The sequence below is a fragment of the Meleagris gallopavo genome, chromosome 3 (assembly GCF_905368555.1).
Source record: "Meleagris gallopavo chromosome 3, MGAL_WU_HG_1.1, whole genome shotgun sequence".
NCBI lineage: Eukaryota > Metazoa > Chordata > Aves > Galliformes > Phasianidae > Meleagris > Meleagris gallopavo.
The window spans coordinates 4,760,688-4,779,330 of record NC_139406.1 but is presented as its reverse complement, the minus strand read 5'-3'; the positions used below and the strand labels follow the sequence as shown (position 1 = coordinate 4,779,330).

At 41.8% G+C, this 18,643-nt stretch overlaps 1 protein-coding gene across 3 annotated transcripts in view; it reads right to left on the bottom strand.

Annotated features, from left to right (window-relative positions):
• Positions 1-18,232, bottom strand: part of KIAA0319 (KIAA0319 ortholog) — a 45,895-nt gene extending 27,663 nt beyond the window's left edge. For all 3 annotated transcript variants that reach the window (XM_010708288.4, XM_019613698.3, XM_085220102.1), the window contains exons 1-7: positions 18,078-18,232; positions 7,482-8,218; positions 5,097-5,274; positions 2,846-2,950; positions 2,067-2,164; positions 1,583-1,670; positions 1,003-1,095 (exon numbers count right to left, since the gene is read on the bottom strand). In XM_010708288.4, the coding sequence (XP_010706590.2) occupies positions 1,003-1,095; positions 1,583-1,670; positions 2,067-2,164; positions 2,846-2,950; positions 5,097-5,274; positions 7,482-8,218; positions 18,078-18,126 (1,348 nt within the window). In that variant the 5' untranslated portion in view covers positions 18,127-18,232. The remainder of the gene's footprint in view (positions 1-1,002; positions 1,096-1,582; positions 1,671-2,066; positions 2,165-2,845; positions 2,951-5,096; positions 5,275-7,481; positions 8,219-18,077) is intronic.
• Positions 18,233-18,643: the final 411 nt, after the last annotated feature.

Below are 18,643 nucleotides of genomic sequence, written 5' to 3'. Positions count from 1 at the left end.
CTTGCCACAGGCAGGGTTGACAACTGCTAGATCAAGCACTAGATCAGTTTGAACAGGACTCCATCCAGCCTGACCTTGAACATCTCCAGGGATGGGGCATCCACAACCTCTCTGGGCAGTCTTTCCAGCACCTCACCACTCTCTCAGTAAATAACTTCTACCTGACACCTTAATCTACATCTCCCCTCCTTTAGTTTAAAATTATCCCCCTTGTCCTATCACTATCTCTGTATAAAGTTCATTTCCTTTCTGTTTATAACCTCCCTTTAAATACTGGAAGGCCACAATGAGGCCTTCCTAGAGCTTTCTCTTCTCCAGTCCGAACAAACAAAGATCCCTTAATAGAAGTGCTGCAGCCCTCTGATTATCTTTGTGGCTCACCTGTGGACTCAGTTCATAAGCTTTACAACTTCCCTGTGCTGGGGACCCCACACCTGGATGCAGTACTCCAGATGGGGCATTCTACAACTTCTTGTACATTCTACAGTTTGTTTGTTCTTAGTAAAGATAAAAGCAAACCTTTGCTTAACTTTTAAACAAACCCAGAGGAGCAGTAATCAAAACGACATGTCAGCTCTCTGTCATGGACCCAGACTGGCACAGAGGCCTGTAATGGGGACCCCAACCAGGAGAGAAAGAACCTCTGAGGGCACACACTACCTCAGTTCATCAGTAGAAGGCTGCATTTTACCACTATTGTCTTGATGTGCCAACTGTATTTCCACAAATACACAAAGTCAAGCAATCATATCTTCTGTAACTAAAAACATCAGAAAGTAAGTATCTTCCAAGTGCAGCTCACTCTAGAACGAATATCATTCAATCTTATACAGCTAATTAACTCAACCTTTTTAAAAACCACTTATGACTGCCCTCAAATTCCCAACATGAATAATGATTCAGGGAACTTCTGTGTGTTGAATGAAAAGAAAGAATTCCACTTGGTATTGATAAACAGTGTTCTAACTGTATTAAAAATACAGGCTGTAAGCAAGTACATACGACTGCCATCAATGAAGGTAGAAGTTGTAGGCAAAGAAACTTCTTGTACTTTGGGCGAAGCAACAGCAACAGGTGGCTGGTTAATTCTGATTGCTGTGAGAAAGATAGGATTGAAAAAAATTGTGAGGACCTGGGCAAAGATAATCTGGTAACTCTACAGATCAATAGTCCTCAGTAATCAAAATCCAAAAGTGACAGCTCTGCAGCATCTGCTGTCCAAGGAATACAAAAGGTTACTGAAGAGCAGCAGGCTTCTGCTGCAGCCCCTTCCATCTGGTACAACTCAGGGAAGACCTGTGCACTGTAACTTGCAGCTGCAGCCAGTTGAGCACCTAATACCTGATCCTTGTAGCAGAAAAGGAGACCACAGAAGGTGTCACGATACTACCTCATGCCTTGTACACGTTAGGCACGATCCTTAGCTGCACTTCCTTAAAATGCTTTGAAGACAGAAAGACCTGAAATACATCTCTGCATAGCTGGACTTCTATATGCCCTTGGAAGGGCATTAAGAAGTTACATAAGCACTTTGTATTACCACTCGTGTTAAGAAATTAATTATTTTAGTCAACTGACTTACCTGGTTTGACAGTGACATTTACAAAACCTTCGCCAAAGGCATTTTCACCAGAAACTGTCACTTTGAAGGCGTAAAGTCCCACCGACAGCTGAGAAATACACAGAACAAATCCAGTTACGTGATGAAACATACAGATGCAACACACATACAGTCTGCCAATCATGTTGTAAACATAGAAAAATCTGGATATCTGAAACCTAGAGTTCCTTTCATAAACCCATACATAAGAAATGCTGTTTACTGTTTAGAGGTGAGGAACACAAAGCCAACACTTAGGAATTTTTACTCTATCTTGGAAAATTGTGAGGGCACTCTGAAGAAGATGGCACGTTTCTGAAGATCTATCAAAGAGTTGGTGATACATGCAAGTGAAGAAAACTCACAGTAACACGAATTCCTCAAATAAAGGCACCACTCATCACAGCTTAAATTCCTGTGAAAGAACTGAACAAACTAAATAAGCTTGAGCATACAGTTCACTTACATGAGAGAGCTTCAGTGTCCGGGTGTACCTGCGCTCCATTTCACCACCATAGTCAGCAGGGTGACTAATTAATCTCCATTCATAGTTGTAGGATGTTTCTTAGTGTAATAACACAATAGAAAAATAATCAGATTTCCTTTCTAGATAAGTTCAGGAAACAAAGAAATCAAGTTCACTACCAGTCAGATAAAATGCTACAGTAGGAAATCATTAGTGCTATTGTTTGAGATGGAAAAATGAAGTGTTACAAATACAAGTTATGCTTCCACAGTATGCTGTAACTTGCTAACATAGCAACAGTAGCAGTCTTCACAAATAACTTTAAAATCCAGCTTCACATGAAGTGAATGCATTTTACATGTCTACCTTTGAAATATGTATTCTTTGTTACTGTAGCTCAGAATCTGGTGGTTTTAAGGTCAATGTGTTCAGATTCCACTTTTTTTTTTCCCTTTCTGCTTAAAAGCAAGATGCTATAACCAGGCAACATAATCTTTAGATAGAAATGACAGACTTTCTGTTGAATTTGTCTAATGAATTCAGATTCTGAAAACACAGGACATTTCTAAATGTGTGAAATTCAAAGAAGGAAATGCTTTCAGCAATTGGATTCACAAAACAAACAAACAAACAAACAAAAAAAAAACAAAAACAGTAAAAGGAGGAGATAAGAAAGACATCTTCTCCCTAAGTGCAGATGATCACTTAACTCAGGACTCATCTGCATTTACAAGTTGGTACTGTGAACATGTCCTGTATGGCAAGGCCATTTAACTCACCTGTTGGTGGTGGTGGGTCAACAAAAGCATTCAGTTCAACCTCATTTTTGGGTAGCATCACTTGTATGTTATCTCCAGCAGACACAGTAAGTTCTTTTACTGTATCTAAGACAGAAGGAGAACATTATGTTTTAAAAGACAGGATGGGTATAGATTTAGTATCTTCAAGTATTATTTGCAACAGATTAAGCAAAATTTGGCAAATAGGCAAAGATAATTAAAAAAAAAAAGAAGTTTCCCCTGATACATAATCAAATAATAATTATAATCATGACTACTTCACTTTTTATTGAACTATTCCAGACAATTGTTCTTCCCTAAATATGAATTACCATTTCACCTACTTCTATGTTAGACAGATGAGTTCTGATTTTTTTCTGATATATCAGAGTTAACTTTGTTCTGCATAAAGAATTACACATTTTTCTTAATTTGCTGGAATTATAGGAGTTCAAAAATTTACAGAGTACAAAAAGAGCCATCAGAATCAGAAGAAAGACCACAAAACTTCACTAAATTAATTAATATAGTCCATCCTAAAACTAACGTCTCTTTTCCACAGGAAGTATTACTTGTGTATTTGTATTGCATTTGGGTAGGCAAATGCCCAGCTCATGGGGTCACTTTCAAAAATTCTGCTAGTGGAATAGGGTTATCTCATAGCTATACTGCAATTCAACCTGTGTGTCATCCAGAAACAGTTCTTACCTGTGAAAAATCTTTCCTTTTCCAAAAATACTAAAATCCACAAACCCAGTCTCCAACAGAAACATACCAAAGCACAACTTCAAGCAAGGTTCTCACAGATCTGTTTTTCAAAGGTTTTAAATCTGTTCCTGAATACTGGGAGTCCACAGAGCAGAAGTCCTCCAAAGGCAACACTCAATACTATCTAAACATCCAATTTAAACTCTTAATAGATGAGCAAGAGATGACTTAGCAGTGGCAGATGACAGGTCAAAACAGGGATGAAGCGAAGAGGCCATGATGACACCTTCTGTCATTGCTTCTGAAATCTGAGGCTCTAGAATTGCTCACAGAAGTTGACTTAGCCATCAGCAGAGTGGAGGTTTGTGCTTCTAAAATCTTTTGACCTCCACATGAGATGAGAATAAAATGGCTAGATGAGTGTGATGACCAAAAGAGAAGGAAACACTGTCTCCAATACCAAGATGGTAAGGCTGAGCACAAAGTTGAGGCAATCCTTGTACAAAGCAGTACTTACACTGAGATTCATCACAACCTTCCCCCTCAGCTGCTTCTTCCAAGCACTTTTTCTGAATCTTCTTTAGCCTGCTATTCTGAAGGAGGAACTGCCCAGTCAACCCTCAGTGGTAATGATTATTCATTGCCTTAGAGAAAAACCCCCTTGAAACTCACCTCTTTCCATTACCTCCTACTACTGTCTGGCTAGTAGATCTACATCCTGCTAGCCAGGTCCTGGCAGAAGGTGCCAGGAATGTCCCAAATCAGATCCATTCTACCAGGAAACTCTACAGAAGTACAGAAGAACATACATCTGTGCTTCTCTGACTCTTTGGCCCTTCTAACCCTTTGCCAAGATACAAAGGAAGGGGGGAAACTTGCCAGAAGAAAGGAGTTAGACTAACATACACACAGAATTTAACACAATTACAGACAGCAAAGCGGTTAAAGACATCTTTTTCAAAATAAGAACTTTTTGCCCTGCAGCTGGAAGTCTTATAAGCCTTCTTAGAGCTTTGAAGTCATAACAAAACTTTTTTTCAAGATGAAGTGGCCACGTTCTCCCCTGTTAAGGGCTGAGCTTCCTCAAGTCCCACCTGTATTCCTGCGTGATATCTGACATCTACACATGATGGGAACCCTACTGAAGAGTTTCTGAGAAGGAATAGTATTCTGAAGCCAAACAAAAACAACAATATGGCTAGAAGAGACTGTTGTGAAACTCCAGAAAGTCTTAGGTATTTCTCACCAATATAAAAATTAACTCATTAAGAAAATGCTCTTAATCTCTGCTTTTTGCACAGCTTTATTTGCTTGAGTTATAATTTCCCACTGATGTTACGCTTCATGAGAATTTTGCTCCAGAAGTAACCAGCTAAAGGGGATGGAGTTTTCAGTGTTACTGCAGGACTTCATGCTTAAGGTGGGAGGAGGCTGCACTTGAACAGAGTTTGTAACTAAGGAAAGGATGCAAGCCTGACAATATTAAAGCCCTCCCTGCCTCCCATCCCAGGCCCTCAGATCTCCAGCTATGTTGAAACATTACCTGCTTTGGCAGCAGTAGGTGTAAATTGCTGCAGGGGTTCAGATGGCACAGTATTACTGGGAAGCAGCATGATTCCATGTTCAGTCACATTGTCTGGTGCCATTGTAGGAGTCTGGGCTTTGTCTGACACATCTAGGGAGAATTCCAGTTTGTCTGATGGAGGGGAATAAGAAGGAACCTGAAAAATGAATTATAGGGAAACAATGTCTTAAATAAATAATTCTTTACCTTTACAGACTTACAGGTATGCTGTTCTTGAAAGAGAATGTGGGGTTCACCTACTAGCTTATGTAGTCAGGAGGTTTTATTCATAAAGAATATCTATCAAAGAAGGAGTGTTTTGTTTTTTTCCCCCCATCAGTCTCTTTAGGAAATGCTCATTTTTTTCCCAAGCTTCAGATGCAGAAACGGACTTTTTTTTTTTAACTTTTCTCCCTTCTAATGAAGTGCCCTAAATCTCTCTACTTCAGTCAACAAGCAGTAATGTTCTTCTTACCCACCACCCTTGTAAATTGAACCAGCACTGCAATGAAAGACACAGCAAGTTATGCGGGAATGACCAAGCACTGTGTTAGATTTGCCCATCACCCCTCCCTTCTCTCAGGCTCCATCACCTTCCCAAGACACAGTCTGAATGGGACAGCATATTTTCCATACCTTCTCCCACCAAGACTTCCTTCTGACCATATACCTAGAGGAAAACATTTACCCTATTATGGCTACTGTGTGTAGCGCACAAAGGCAGCAGATACCTGGGGTGCATTAAAAACAGAGTGGCCAGCAGGTCAAGGGAGGTGATCCTCCCCCTCTACTCTGTCCTGGTCAGGCCTCACCTGGAGTTTTGTGTCCAGTTCTGGGCTCCTCAGTATAAAAAAGACAGGGATCTCTTGGAGAGAGTCCAGCGGAGGGTGACAAAGATGATAAAGGCTCTGGAGCACCCCTGTGAGGAAAGGCTGAGCAACCTGGGTCTGTTAGCTTTGAGAAAAGAAGACTTAGAGGGGATCTGATTAATGTTTATAAATATCTTAAGTGTGGGAATTAAAGGGACACGGCCAACCTCTTTTCAGTGGTCTGTGGGGACAGGAGAAGGGGAAATGGCCATAAACTGGAGCATAGGATGTTCTGCACCAATATGCAAAGGAAATTCTTCACAGTGAGGGAACAGGAAGGAGGGAGGGAGCACTGGAACAGGCTGTCGAGGTGGGTTGTGAATTCTCCTTCTCTGGAGATATTCAAGACCTGCCTGGATGCCTATCTGTGCAGCCTCTGGAAGGGACCTCTGGAGATCATCTACACCTACTTCTAGGCTATGATGGTATCTCAGCTAGACTGTATCTCAAGTCTCAATAAACTTGCAGTTTTCAACACACACACACTTCTGCCATTTCAATCATTCCCTCCAAGAACCTCAGTTGCCTTCTTCACTTATCTTTTTCTTCCCTACAGCAATAGCAAAAAAAATTGGCATTTTTACACCAAGAGAAAGGCAGCTGTTGGTTACAAAACCTGTTGGAATTAAGGGAAATCCAGACAACACTGCTTGATTTCCTCTGAGGCATGACAAATGCAGCAGATGCTGACTTTACAGCCTGTTCCAACTTTTCCACTGATCCCATTCTGTTCTCATGGAGCCAGACACCATTTAGAACTGATCAAATCTGCTAATATATGTAGGGAATAGGTGCATCTTTCTTAGATAGCTACATTAGGTTTAAAGTACTTAACAGATTTTAACTTTGGCTTTTCTTATTACCAGACACTAGAAAAGGATTCTGAGAACAGAAATTTACCCAGTTTATTCTACTGTGGTCCAAAAAAATACCAACAAACCAACAAAACAACCAACACTGTCCCTTCTTATAAACCTTGCCCCTCTTTCATGCTCTAAAAGCATTATAAAAGCTATTTATTCAGCTCTATTACATCTAAAACACTACTTTAGGCATTTACTAACATGAATCCTATAGAACAAGATTTTATCGATGGAGGAACTTATGTTTACTAGTCTTGGCCTTTGGATGCTGGCAGGACCACTACCATTGCTAAGCTTATGACTTGTAATTGAAACATCAAGTGACAGAAGGGCAGAACACCAAACCAGTCCTCTTATACCAGGTTCAAGCCTTGTCATCAGAATACTTCCAAAGAAACCCAACAAGGTCTTTGAAACAGTCCTGCTCTTCATCATCTGAAAGAGAAGTGTGCTTCAGTGATTCATCTGCCTATTAAGACAACCCTCTCCACTTCAGTCTTTTCTACACCGTAATGAACTGTAACTCACTCGAGTTTCAGAGTTATGTTACAAAACAAGAAGCTTGTTTGATACGTTGAACAAAACAACTGTTGAGTGGCATCACTTGCCTGCTTCTCAAGAGGAACACATACCTTTTCTTGCAAAGCATTGGCAGGCTGCATAAGCATCTCAACAGCTGCTCTGCTTTCATATGTCTTCCCAGGGAACGGTGTAATCTCTGGGAGAGAAGACAACCTCTCTGTGGAGTGTTCACTGACAGAGCTCAATTCAGATGTGTTTTTACTTAGAAGGCTTTTGACCTTTCCAGCTTCCTCTTCCTGGTTATCTCCATTGTCGCTGACTGAAGTGTTGAAGCCATTTTCACCTGCTACCATCAGGCCCCAGTCAGCATAATCCGTGCTCTCCTTCTGTTCATGTTTGAGGCTCACTTGAAAGGGGTCCTGCTCCAAATCTTTATAATCATCTATGTATTCAGGTATCTCCTCAAGGCTGAGTTCTTTGCCAAGAAAAGACACTTCCTCAGATGGCTCATTCTGACGTCCCACAGAATGCACCATGCTTGGGATCACCTGCCCAAATCCCAGCAGTGAGGCTGGCCTCTGAGAAGGTCTCAGCACAAATGTTAGATAGGACTTTACCGTCTCAATTGTTTTAGGTTCACAGTTCTCTTTGCGCTGGCAGTTCACAATGTAACAGCGCCGTTCAAACATCCACGACAAGTCACAACCAGAGAGGTCACAGCACGCCGTGATGCATTCAGACACTGATGTAGCATGAGGGACTCGCAAAATTTTAGTGGTTTCTAAGTTGGGAGATATTACTGCACTTGAATACGTGGCTCCTTCTCTGCACTGCTCACAATGGGAACCTGGAACAACAACACCAGCATGAAGAACAACACTACAATAAAAACATAATATTGTTTTCTATAACCCAAAGGGGCTTATGACAGGAGACAAGATAAAGGCAGATAGTACCCAACTTTAATAAACTCATTTGCAGCACTTGTACTGAGTGCGATTTCTCAATGTAGGATCTTAATGTATTTTACAAAGTCTCCCTTATTCATTTGATACAAATGCCATCACTAAGAGATCAAAGTTAGGTGTGCTTCTATAAGCAAGAACAGAGCAGGGAAGAGGAAAAAAAAACAAACGTTTCACAGAAAACGTTGCTATTAAAAAAAAAAAACAAAAAAAACAACAAGGCAGTTACAAGTCATTGCTCCAACTGAGAAAGAAAGCAGCTAGGATTCATGTTTGAGACACCAGATATCTCACTTGAACTTCATGAAAGGTCACCCACATCAACATCATTGCTGGACTAACTATAAAACCTCCAGAGATAGGGAGGGGAATTCCCCAAATTTGCAGCTTTAACCATTTTATGAGGAATCCCAAGAGCTTGCTCCCATGGAGAGAATACTTACACTTCCACTGCAAAGGAAGGAATGACACTAGATTTTCATAGAGCATCAGAGACCATGAGTGTGAAGTGTTTAAACTGAGCATGAATCAACATAATGTATATCTTTTTCTACATCTTTTTATTCCATATGTTATAACTGCTGTTCAAAATCTCTCCAAAATTCAACTTGAAGAATCTGATCGTGCTTCAAAAAATTGCTGAGTAAAACCAGCAATTCTTTTTAGCGTTGTTTTCAATCAGGCTTGTTAACTCAGCCATGAAAACACGATGCCACTACTGTGGAACTAACACAGTAATGGAGGACAGTGTTTGACCTGCCTGCCTTGCACGTCATAACATGATTATTAAGTGAGTTCTGCTGGCAGAAAATGCGTTATTAGTGATAGCATAGGAAAAAGACTGTTTAACTAATGGATTCCAGCTCAAATCTGTAGAACTGATGGGGAAGAAAAGTGAAATCAGGGAGCAGAGACAGGTCAGCAGTAGGAGTTAGGTCTGAGCATGACCCAGAGCCCTGAGGAGATGCAATTACTCCTTGGACACGTGAACAGAATCACAGAATGGCCAGGGTTGGAAGGGACCCCAAGGATCATGAATCTCCAACCCCCCTGCCACATGCAGGGCCACCAACCTCCACATTTAATACTAGACCAGGTTGCCCAGGGCCCCATCCAATCTGGCCTTGAACACCTCTAGGGATGGGGCATCCCAATGAAACGGTATCCAACAACCATACCATAGTTAACTCATCTCTGAGCTGGACTGCAGTATGTTCCTGCACAACACGCTACCAATATAGACTGGAAATACAACTACTGAACTATCTGTGTAGTACCACATTTATCTGGAATGAATGCATAGTGTGCAAGATAGGCTACTGCAAAATACACACATATACACACACACATACTGGACAAGCTGACTGGACACCTCACCATCCAGCCACTGACTTCTTTCTCCTCTCCTCTGCTCTGCTCTGATAACATAACAGAGGAATAGAAAGGGTGAGACTTTATGATGGTTTTGCAGAGCAAGCTATTTGGGGTGAGGAAAAATAAAAAACATCCTCTTCTTCCAGAGTCCTTTTCATCTCCAAGAATACGAGACCCTTGCAAAGACTCTGACTTGCCATCACAAATCATTCCTTTAAGTTGACTGCTCAACTTCAGACAGGGCACCCAGAGGAGCTTTAGATTAAAATGCTGGAGTTCTTCTCTGAAGGGCTTGTACATTAACCCGTACAGTATGGGGATTAAGCAAGATGAGTGAAGAGATCTGTTGTAGTAGCAGGGCTAAAATATTTTTGGGAAGACAGAGACATGGTGGGACAGCTGTTAAAAGTAGAATGTTGCAAAAGAGCATTGCAGGCTCTTAAAGAAGGACAGGCTGAGAAAACAAGGAGGGGGGAGCAGCCATTGAGGAGCATGTGCAGACAAGGGCAATGAAGCTGGTGAGGGGCCTGGAGCACAAGCCTTATGAGCTGAGATTGTCTAGTCTGGAGGAGGCTCAGGGGAGACCTTATTGCTCTCAATAACTAACTGAAGGGGGGTGTAGTGAGCTGGGGCTCAGCCTCTTCAGACTCTACAGAGAGCAACCTTATGCTCATAGGATTTACAGAGGACTTCAACAACCTCAGTATTTGTTGGAAGGGCAACGCACTCAGACAGAAGTAATCGAGGACGTTCCTGGAGTGCACTGATGACAACTATCTCCTCCAAAGTGAGAAATGCCAATAAGAAGAGGTGCTTTGCTGGACCTCACGCTCACACCAAGGAACTTGTTGGGAATGCAAAGGCCAGAGGTGGTGTTATGTGCAGTAACCATGAGATGGTGGAATGTAGGATCCTCAGAGCAGGGAGAAAGAAAGCTTAATAGCAAGCTCACAACACTTTCAGGACAGCAGACTTTGGCCTCTTCAAAGATCTTCTTGGAAGAGTATTGTGGAATAAGATCCTGCAGGGATGAGGGGCCCAAGAAGGCTGGTTAATATTCCAGGATCACCTCCTCAAAACTCAAGAGCAGTCTATCTCAGTGAGCAAGAAGCCAGGCAAAAACGACTGAATGCCTTCATGGATGAACAACAAGCTCGTGACTCAAACACAAAAAGGAAGCATACTGAGGGTGAAAGAAAGGATAGGTTACCTAGAACGAATACAGAGACACTGTTGGAGCATGCAGAAATCAAGTTAGGAGAGCTAAGGTTAAAAGAGAAATTTAATCTGGACAGGAAAATCAAGAGCTTCTTCAAGTACATCAATATCAAAAGGAAGACTAGGGAAAATTTGGGACCTTCACTGAACAAAGCAGGGAAAACACAGGACAGCTAAAAGTCCTGTGAGGTCAGAGTCTCAGAGTCTAGGGGAAAGGCAAGGAATATGCACCCTTGTTGGCAGATGATCAGGTCAAGGAACACTTAAGTAATCTGAACATATGCAAGTCTGTAGACCTTGATGAGGTGTACCCATGAGAACTGAGGGAGCTGGCAAATATCATTCTTAGGCCACTATCTACAGTCTTTGCTTGATTGCAATGAGAAGAAGTGTAGAAAGACTGAAAGAAAGTAAATGCCTCTTCTATCTTCAGCAATGGCAAGGAGGATCTATGGAACTACAGGACAGTCAGCCTCACCTCAACATCTGGGAAGGTGATGGAGATAATCCTGGAAACCAAGCACATAAAGGACAGTAAAGTCATAAGGAACAGTCAGCATGGATTCACCAAGGGGAAATCATACCTTACCAATCTAATGAGCTTCTATAATCAAACTAAAAGCCAAATGGTTGAAGTGAGAGCAGTGTATATTGCCTTCCTAGACTTCAATAAGGCCTTGGACACTGTCCCCCTCATAGCATAGCTAATGAAGTATAAGCTAGATGAGCAGGTAGTGAGGGGGACTGAAAACTGCCTGAATAGCCCAGAGAGTAGCAGTCACCGGTGTACAAATTAGTTGGAGGCCAGTAACGAACAACATAGTCCAGGGATGAATACAAATCTTCTACCTTCATTTAATGACCTGGATGATGGAGAAGTGTGCTCATGGCAAGTTTAGAGTGGCACAAAACTGGCAGGAGTGTCTGATATGTCATAGGGTCACAGGCTAGAGAAACAGGCTGAACATCATCAAGTTCAGTGAAGAGAAATGTCATGTTCTTCATAAGGGAAGGAACAACATCAGACATCAGCTCATATGGGGAATGCTCCATATAGAAAGCAGCTCTGCAGAAAAGGACCTGGGAGTCCTTGCAGACACCAAGTTGAACGTGAGGTAGCAACACACTCTTGCTGCCAAAGCGAATGATAACCTCGACTGCATTGGGCAAAGTATTCATGGCAGGTAACTCTTCCTCTCTAAGTCAATATTGGAGAGGCTACACCTGGAGCACTATGTCCAGTTCTAAGCTCCCCAAAAGAGTGGACATGGAGCTACTAGAGAGGCCAAAGAAGGGCCACAAAGGTGATGAAGGAACTGAAGCATCTCACCTATGTGGAAAGGCTGAGAGACTTGGGAGTGTTCAGCATAGAGGAGTCTTAAGAGGGATGTTATCAATGTCTATAAATACCTGAAGGGAGAGCACAAAGAGGATAGAACCATGCTTTTTTCAGTGGTGCCTAGTACCAAGAATACAGGAAGGGCCTTCTGAATACCAGGAAGCATTTTTGAGCTACGTGGATAAGAAAGCACTGGCACAGCATCCGCAGAGAGGCTGTGAAGAACTTCTCCTTGGAGATTTCCAAAAGCTGCCTGGACACTCTATCCTGGGTTTCCCTGCTTGAGCAGAGGGTGCTGTACCAGATGACTTTAGAGGTCCCTTCCAAACTAAACCGTGTTGTGCTACTCTTCCCTCTTATTTAGAGGCATTTATTTATGTGCAGTGGCTTTTGGCTAACATGTGAGTGTCTTTGATGTAAAAGAAAATGTCCTTTGACACTCAGCCTTTGGCTCACTGGTGCATATGTGGGAAGAAATGTTTATTCACCTTCCTCCTCACAAAGCCCATGACTAACAGTAGCCAAGCATGTTTAAAAATGATGGCCTTGAACACAGTCTAGGAGAATGTATTTCTAAATAAAGGGATGTGATGTAATAATAAGTGGACTACATGGAGGAAAACAAAAGACTAGAGTACACAAAACCTATATTGGCAGATACCTACTGATTTATCCTTGTGCTTTTGTTGCAGTTGCTAATCCAAGAATAAAGCACCACAGTATAAACAAATAATATGTGAAATCTCATACTCTGCCATGAGAATTTGTGCACTCTTAAAGATGCATAAATGCATTTCAGTAACGCTGCTATGCAAGGTCTGTCTTAAATACAAGGTTAGCATATACCTGTTTAAGAGGGGAACTAGACTGAATTCCCAGCTGCAAAATAAACTGTCATTCCTGTGGGATGCAGCATCTTCTCTCTATGAGAGATACCTGTGCATAGATCAGTCCAGTTAACAGGGAAGTTTAAATTTAGTCTTTATTCATAGATAGGAAATATATATATATATATATAAATTTTATTAATGCTCAGAATGATTTAAATCTATTCCAGTGTAAGCTAATTTCTTCAGTGAATGGACATAATCCAGTGGAATGAAACTGAAATAAGGAATGCCTGTAGAAATTATGAGCTACATCCATAGATCTAGGCAGTCATGCATTCATACAGCATGAAGTGCTGAGTGAGAGAGGTTCATGGTCTTGGCTGGGATAGAGTTAATACTCTCCATACAGGCTCTTATGATGTGTTTTGGATTTGTAGTGAAAACAGTGATGATAACTCAGCAATGTTTTTAATTGCTGCTCAGTAGTGCTTGCACAGAGCTAGACTTTTCTACTTTTCTATTGCCCTGCCAGCAGAGAGCCTGGGGGTGCACAAGGAGCCAGGAGGGGTAAATGCCAGGACAGATGACCCCAAATGATATTCCATATCAAATGATGTTATACACTGGGGGAAAAAAAAAAAAAAAAAAAGAAAAGAAAAAGAGGAAGCAAGGCAAGATTTAGTGTACCAGTGTCTGTCTTCTCAAGAAACTGCTCCACATGATGAGATCTGCCTTCCTACAAGTGGCTGAATGTATCTGTATATGAATAAATGCCTGGCATTGCTTGCCCACGCAGATTCTGCTTTATCTAGTAATCTGTTTCACTCTTTTACCTCCCTGATTTTTTTCTCCATCCCACTTGAGGAGGGTGGATAAGTGGCTGTGGTGCTGACCTGCCTGGAAGGTTAAACCACAACAGAGATATGGAACACTAATATAAGGCACTAATCCCTGTTGCCACAGCCATCTTAGGTCTCCTACAAACCATAAAGATTAGTCAAGGTCACTGATAAGTGTCTTTATCCATTAGGTCACCTGCCTACTGGTCTAGTTTTGTTTTGCATCAAAACCACCCAGTAGCCAAAGCTCATCACAGACAAATGCCAGCTAGTAAGAGGAGAGAGTATCACAAAATGGTTCAGTTTGGAAGAGACTTCAAACAGGGACACCCAGAATAAGGTGCCCAGCCCCATGTCTTTTGGGAAGGACTCCCCAGCCTCTCTAGGCACCCAGCTGCATCAGATACACAGAGATCCCTCCTCCCTCAAACAATCTTTTCATCAGGCTGAACAGTCTCAACTCTCTCAGCTTTTCGTACAGGCAAAATGCTTCAGACCCTTCATCATTTCTGTGACCTCTCATTGGAAATACTGAAAGGAGTCTCTTGTACTCAGTAGCCCACATTAATTCCTTTTGAAAAACTAAAGCATATTATTCAGTATTCTTCTGAAGATATTCACTAATAAGCCTGTTTTTCTGTCCTCTCAAAGATGCAATGTCAAACCTTTCTTATATTAAATCTGCTTCCTCATTACCTGTGGAAAAGGATGCCCGATTTAAAAAAAAAAAAAAAAAGTCGAAGTGATTGAGGTCCTAAGCTTCCTCCTTCCTTCCTGCATGTCTCCCTCCATCAGCATTTCTTTTTCCCTTTCCTAAAATAAATAGCCTTTAGAGGCACAACATCAAGTACAGAGAAAAACTGCAGAATGCCCATCTAGCAGCTTCCTGAACCTGGGACAATTCATCTTACTTAAAGCTATACACAAAAAAAGAACATTCTTTTGATGTAATAATGGGTAGCATCTACTGACATATTTCATCAAACAGATCATGGAAAAAGAGCAGATAACTTTCAGTTCGGAGCTGACCTTAAATGGATGGACAATGCCAGGAAATCAAGATGGAAATATGTTAAATGGAAGGATAATACTCAAATACATAGGAAACATTACTTTTGGAGTAACCTATTTATTTTCTTGTAAGCTACAACTGATACAAAGACCACAGTAACATTATTTGATAGAGCAAGCTCTCAGCTACAAAACAATATTTTCCCAACATGGTTCTCACCATTAGCTGTGCATTTCTGCCAGGGATGAAAAAGAGCCTGCATGTCACGTTCATAAAAATCTGCACCAGTAGAGCTGATCCACTGTTTTATAGCCACTATGACAGTGTCGTTGCTAGGAAAATGTTCTGTTGAGGCTGATGAAAGATTGGTTCTCTGAGCAACAACATCCTCAACAGGATATTGGAAGACATCAAATCTGGACTCTACAGTGGGTGTGGAAGGACAAGATTGGCAATATGCTGCATTATCTTCAAACTGCTATGGGACCTGGCATTATTGTATCACAAGAGAAAGGTTTTTTCAGGCCTTCAGCTTTATCAGAGTCACAACGGAGTAGTCAGAGTTAATGGTTTGTCAGAGTTCTAGGAAATCCAGAAGGATTGCTACTTTCCTTTACCAAAAGACAGTGCACATCACTTCACCCACTGAGGGCTACATCTTGAACTTCTTACTTCAATGGGGAATTCACACCACCCCTTCATGGACTGCCACTTTGACTCTGGCTCAGTGCTGACAACACATGTTGTCACCAGCAATGATACAATCCAGGACACTGTCACCTTCAGCCCCCTATTGTTTCAGTAGGTCCTGACAAACTTGCATACAGTGTTCTTTCTGCCATCTTGTATTCAATGCATTGAAGGTGATATTCAGCTCTGTACAGATTCCTCTACCAATTCGAAGGGAAGAGCTAATCATTTTGTGGTGTGACAGCTGTGCATGGCTGTCTGGAACACAGCTCGCCTTTCACATCACTGTCACCACAGCTGAAATACTCCACCTGCTGCTTCACTGTGCTCACATCCACTGTTTGGGCTCCATAAACGTTCAGCAAGCATTGAGGAATGTCAAGAGGTGCCTTTTTTCCCCCCCCCATGGAGGAATTCAGTAACACGCTTTGCTTCATGTGCTCTTCCACATCATATGCCATTTCTGTCAGACTGCCTCTCTGCTGCCATCTTTCAATGAGAACAAAATGTAACAGAATACTGGCAGGAAGGTTCAACCTTTACTGCCGTACCACCAACATACATCTCTGGCATTGCAGGTCAACATAATAAAATAGGAGTCATTATTTTCAGAGCACCCTTGTATATTAGCCCCTAAACTGTGCGTGCTCATACCTGAGATACAAGGAAAGGCTTGACTACAGACAGCAGTTTGAGTTGAGCAGTCTTGTTCTCAGATAAATAAGGAGGAGGCAGCAAAATTGACATAAAAGGAAAACTAGACTTTCTATATATGCACATGGAGGATATTCAGTCTGCTAGCAACTCATGTTAATGAAAACATAACTATGACTTTCTTTACACCAATATTCAGCATTTACTGCACATTATTACCTTTTACTGAAGAGTGTATTTTTTATTTGGTTGGTTTTTGGTTGTTTCTTCACTTCCCTCTGCCCTCTCTCCTCTACCTCAAGACACTGAGTATCTGCTACAGGGTCCATAGCAGTATCACAGAGGTAATTATCTATTTACAAAAGTGTACACTTACTGTTTAGTAAAAAAGAAAACTGACCAAAAAAACCCCGCCAAAAATAAACAAAAACCCCTACATTCAGCTGTATGTTCTCCTAAAAAGCTTGCTTAATGATTACTGCAAGACAGCTACCAGTACAGCTGTAGTTAATGTTCATCCCCCTCAACCACCTTTTTCCAAATTCCAAATGATACAGGGTCCCGATCCAGCTTTGTTGTAGGCCCCCTTTAGGTACCAAAAGGGGAGGTCTCCCTGAAGCCTTCAATTCTCTGGGCTCAACAACTCCAACTCTCTCAGCCTTTCCTCATGGAAGAGGCACTCCAGCTGTTTGATGATCCTTGTGGCCTCCTCTGGACTCAATGCATAAGGTACACATTCACCTAGCACAAGGAGCTTCAAAGCTGAAGACAGTATTGCCCATGGAGTCTTATGAAAGTAGAGTAAAAGGAGAGAATTTCTTCCTGCTAGCTACACTTCTTTTGATGCAGCCCAGGATACAATTTGCTTTCTAGGCAGAAAGTGCGCAATGCCAGCTCATATTCAGTTTCACATCACAGTACCCTCAAGCCCTCCTCTGCAGGTCTGCTGTCAATCCACTCATTGCATAGCCTGTATTCATGTTTGGAACTGCCCTGACCAAGGTATAGGACCTTACCTTGGCCTTGTTGAAATGCATTCTGTTTACACAGGCTCACCTCTCAACCCTGTCCAGATCCCTGTGGATGGCATTCCTTCCCTCCAGGGTGCTGAACACACCACTCAGCTTAGTGCTGTTCACAGACATGCTGAGATTGCAGTCAGTCCCGCTGTACTTGTTGCTGATAAACATTCAAGTCCCAGTGCAGATCCCTGAGGGAAACTACCCATTACTGGTTTCTACCTGGATATCAAGCCACCCATTCTTCATCTGTCTGATTATGGAAGTTATGGATGTATTTCTGAGGCTCAAGTAGAAACTTAAAGGACTTTCCTGTGGTCTTTTAAAAGAAATACATGCCTGAAGAGGAGATGGGTAGGTGGAAAATATGAACAAATGCTTCTCATAAATCAACTGTCCCATAATGCCCCAGAATTAAAAAAAAAAAAAAGCTTAGACCACAAGCAATACATTATTGCTAAACTGTTGTCCTGAAAGAGAAAGAGAAAGGAAACTCTTGGCACTCTCCCTCTAATCCCCTCTTCCCTCACGCACCCAATTAGAACCAGTCCTCTTGAAACAGGCAACAAACCACCCCCCAAAACTGCATTCCCTCAGGGCAATGAGCAGCTAGATACAAAGCTGTACTTGTGAGAACTCACTGAGGAGCTACAAGGTTTCTTAACTCTTGCCATATTCACATTTTATTTATTCATCCACATACACTCCAGAAGCAGTTGCTTCACTCGCCCTGCGTGACTCAGAAACAAAAGAAGGAAGCTCCTACCTGTTATTGCCCATAGTAGCAGGCAAAAAGCACCAAGACCAAATGCCATGCTGCACTGAGAAGGCAGACAACTGCTTTTCTGACCAGCTGTGCGGAAATCACTTAATGCTTGCTTCCTCTAAGATCATTTAATGCTCTGCTACGGCCGTAAAGCACTGCAACAAACAGGACAGGAAGAAATGGGTCAGATGTGAGCATTAATTAGAACATCACTGTAAAAGCAAACAGACAGGTTAAATGCAGACTTCATTATTATTTCCCGACTTCTTGACTGATTATACAGTAGATGAAGCAAGCTGAAGAAACAGAACAAAAATACTGACCTGGAAGTCACATTCTCTGTAGATACTGAAACATTCCAGACTTGCATGGTTGGGCTCCTGTACCTCCAAAATCACAAATATTCTGGCTGATCATCTGGATAGTCAGATCCTGCTTTTTTCTGTGAGGATTTAAATGGAAACTGGCAGGGACTCTTAACTGAAGAACCACAGACAGTATCATCCATGCTGAGAATCTACATGGTGTCAAGTCAGCTCCCAAGGCAGCATTCAAGCTATTCCCTC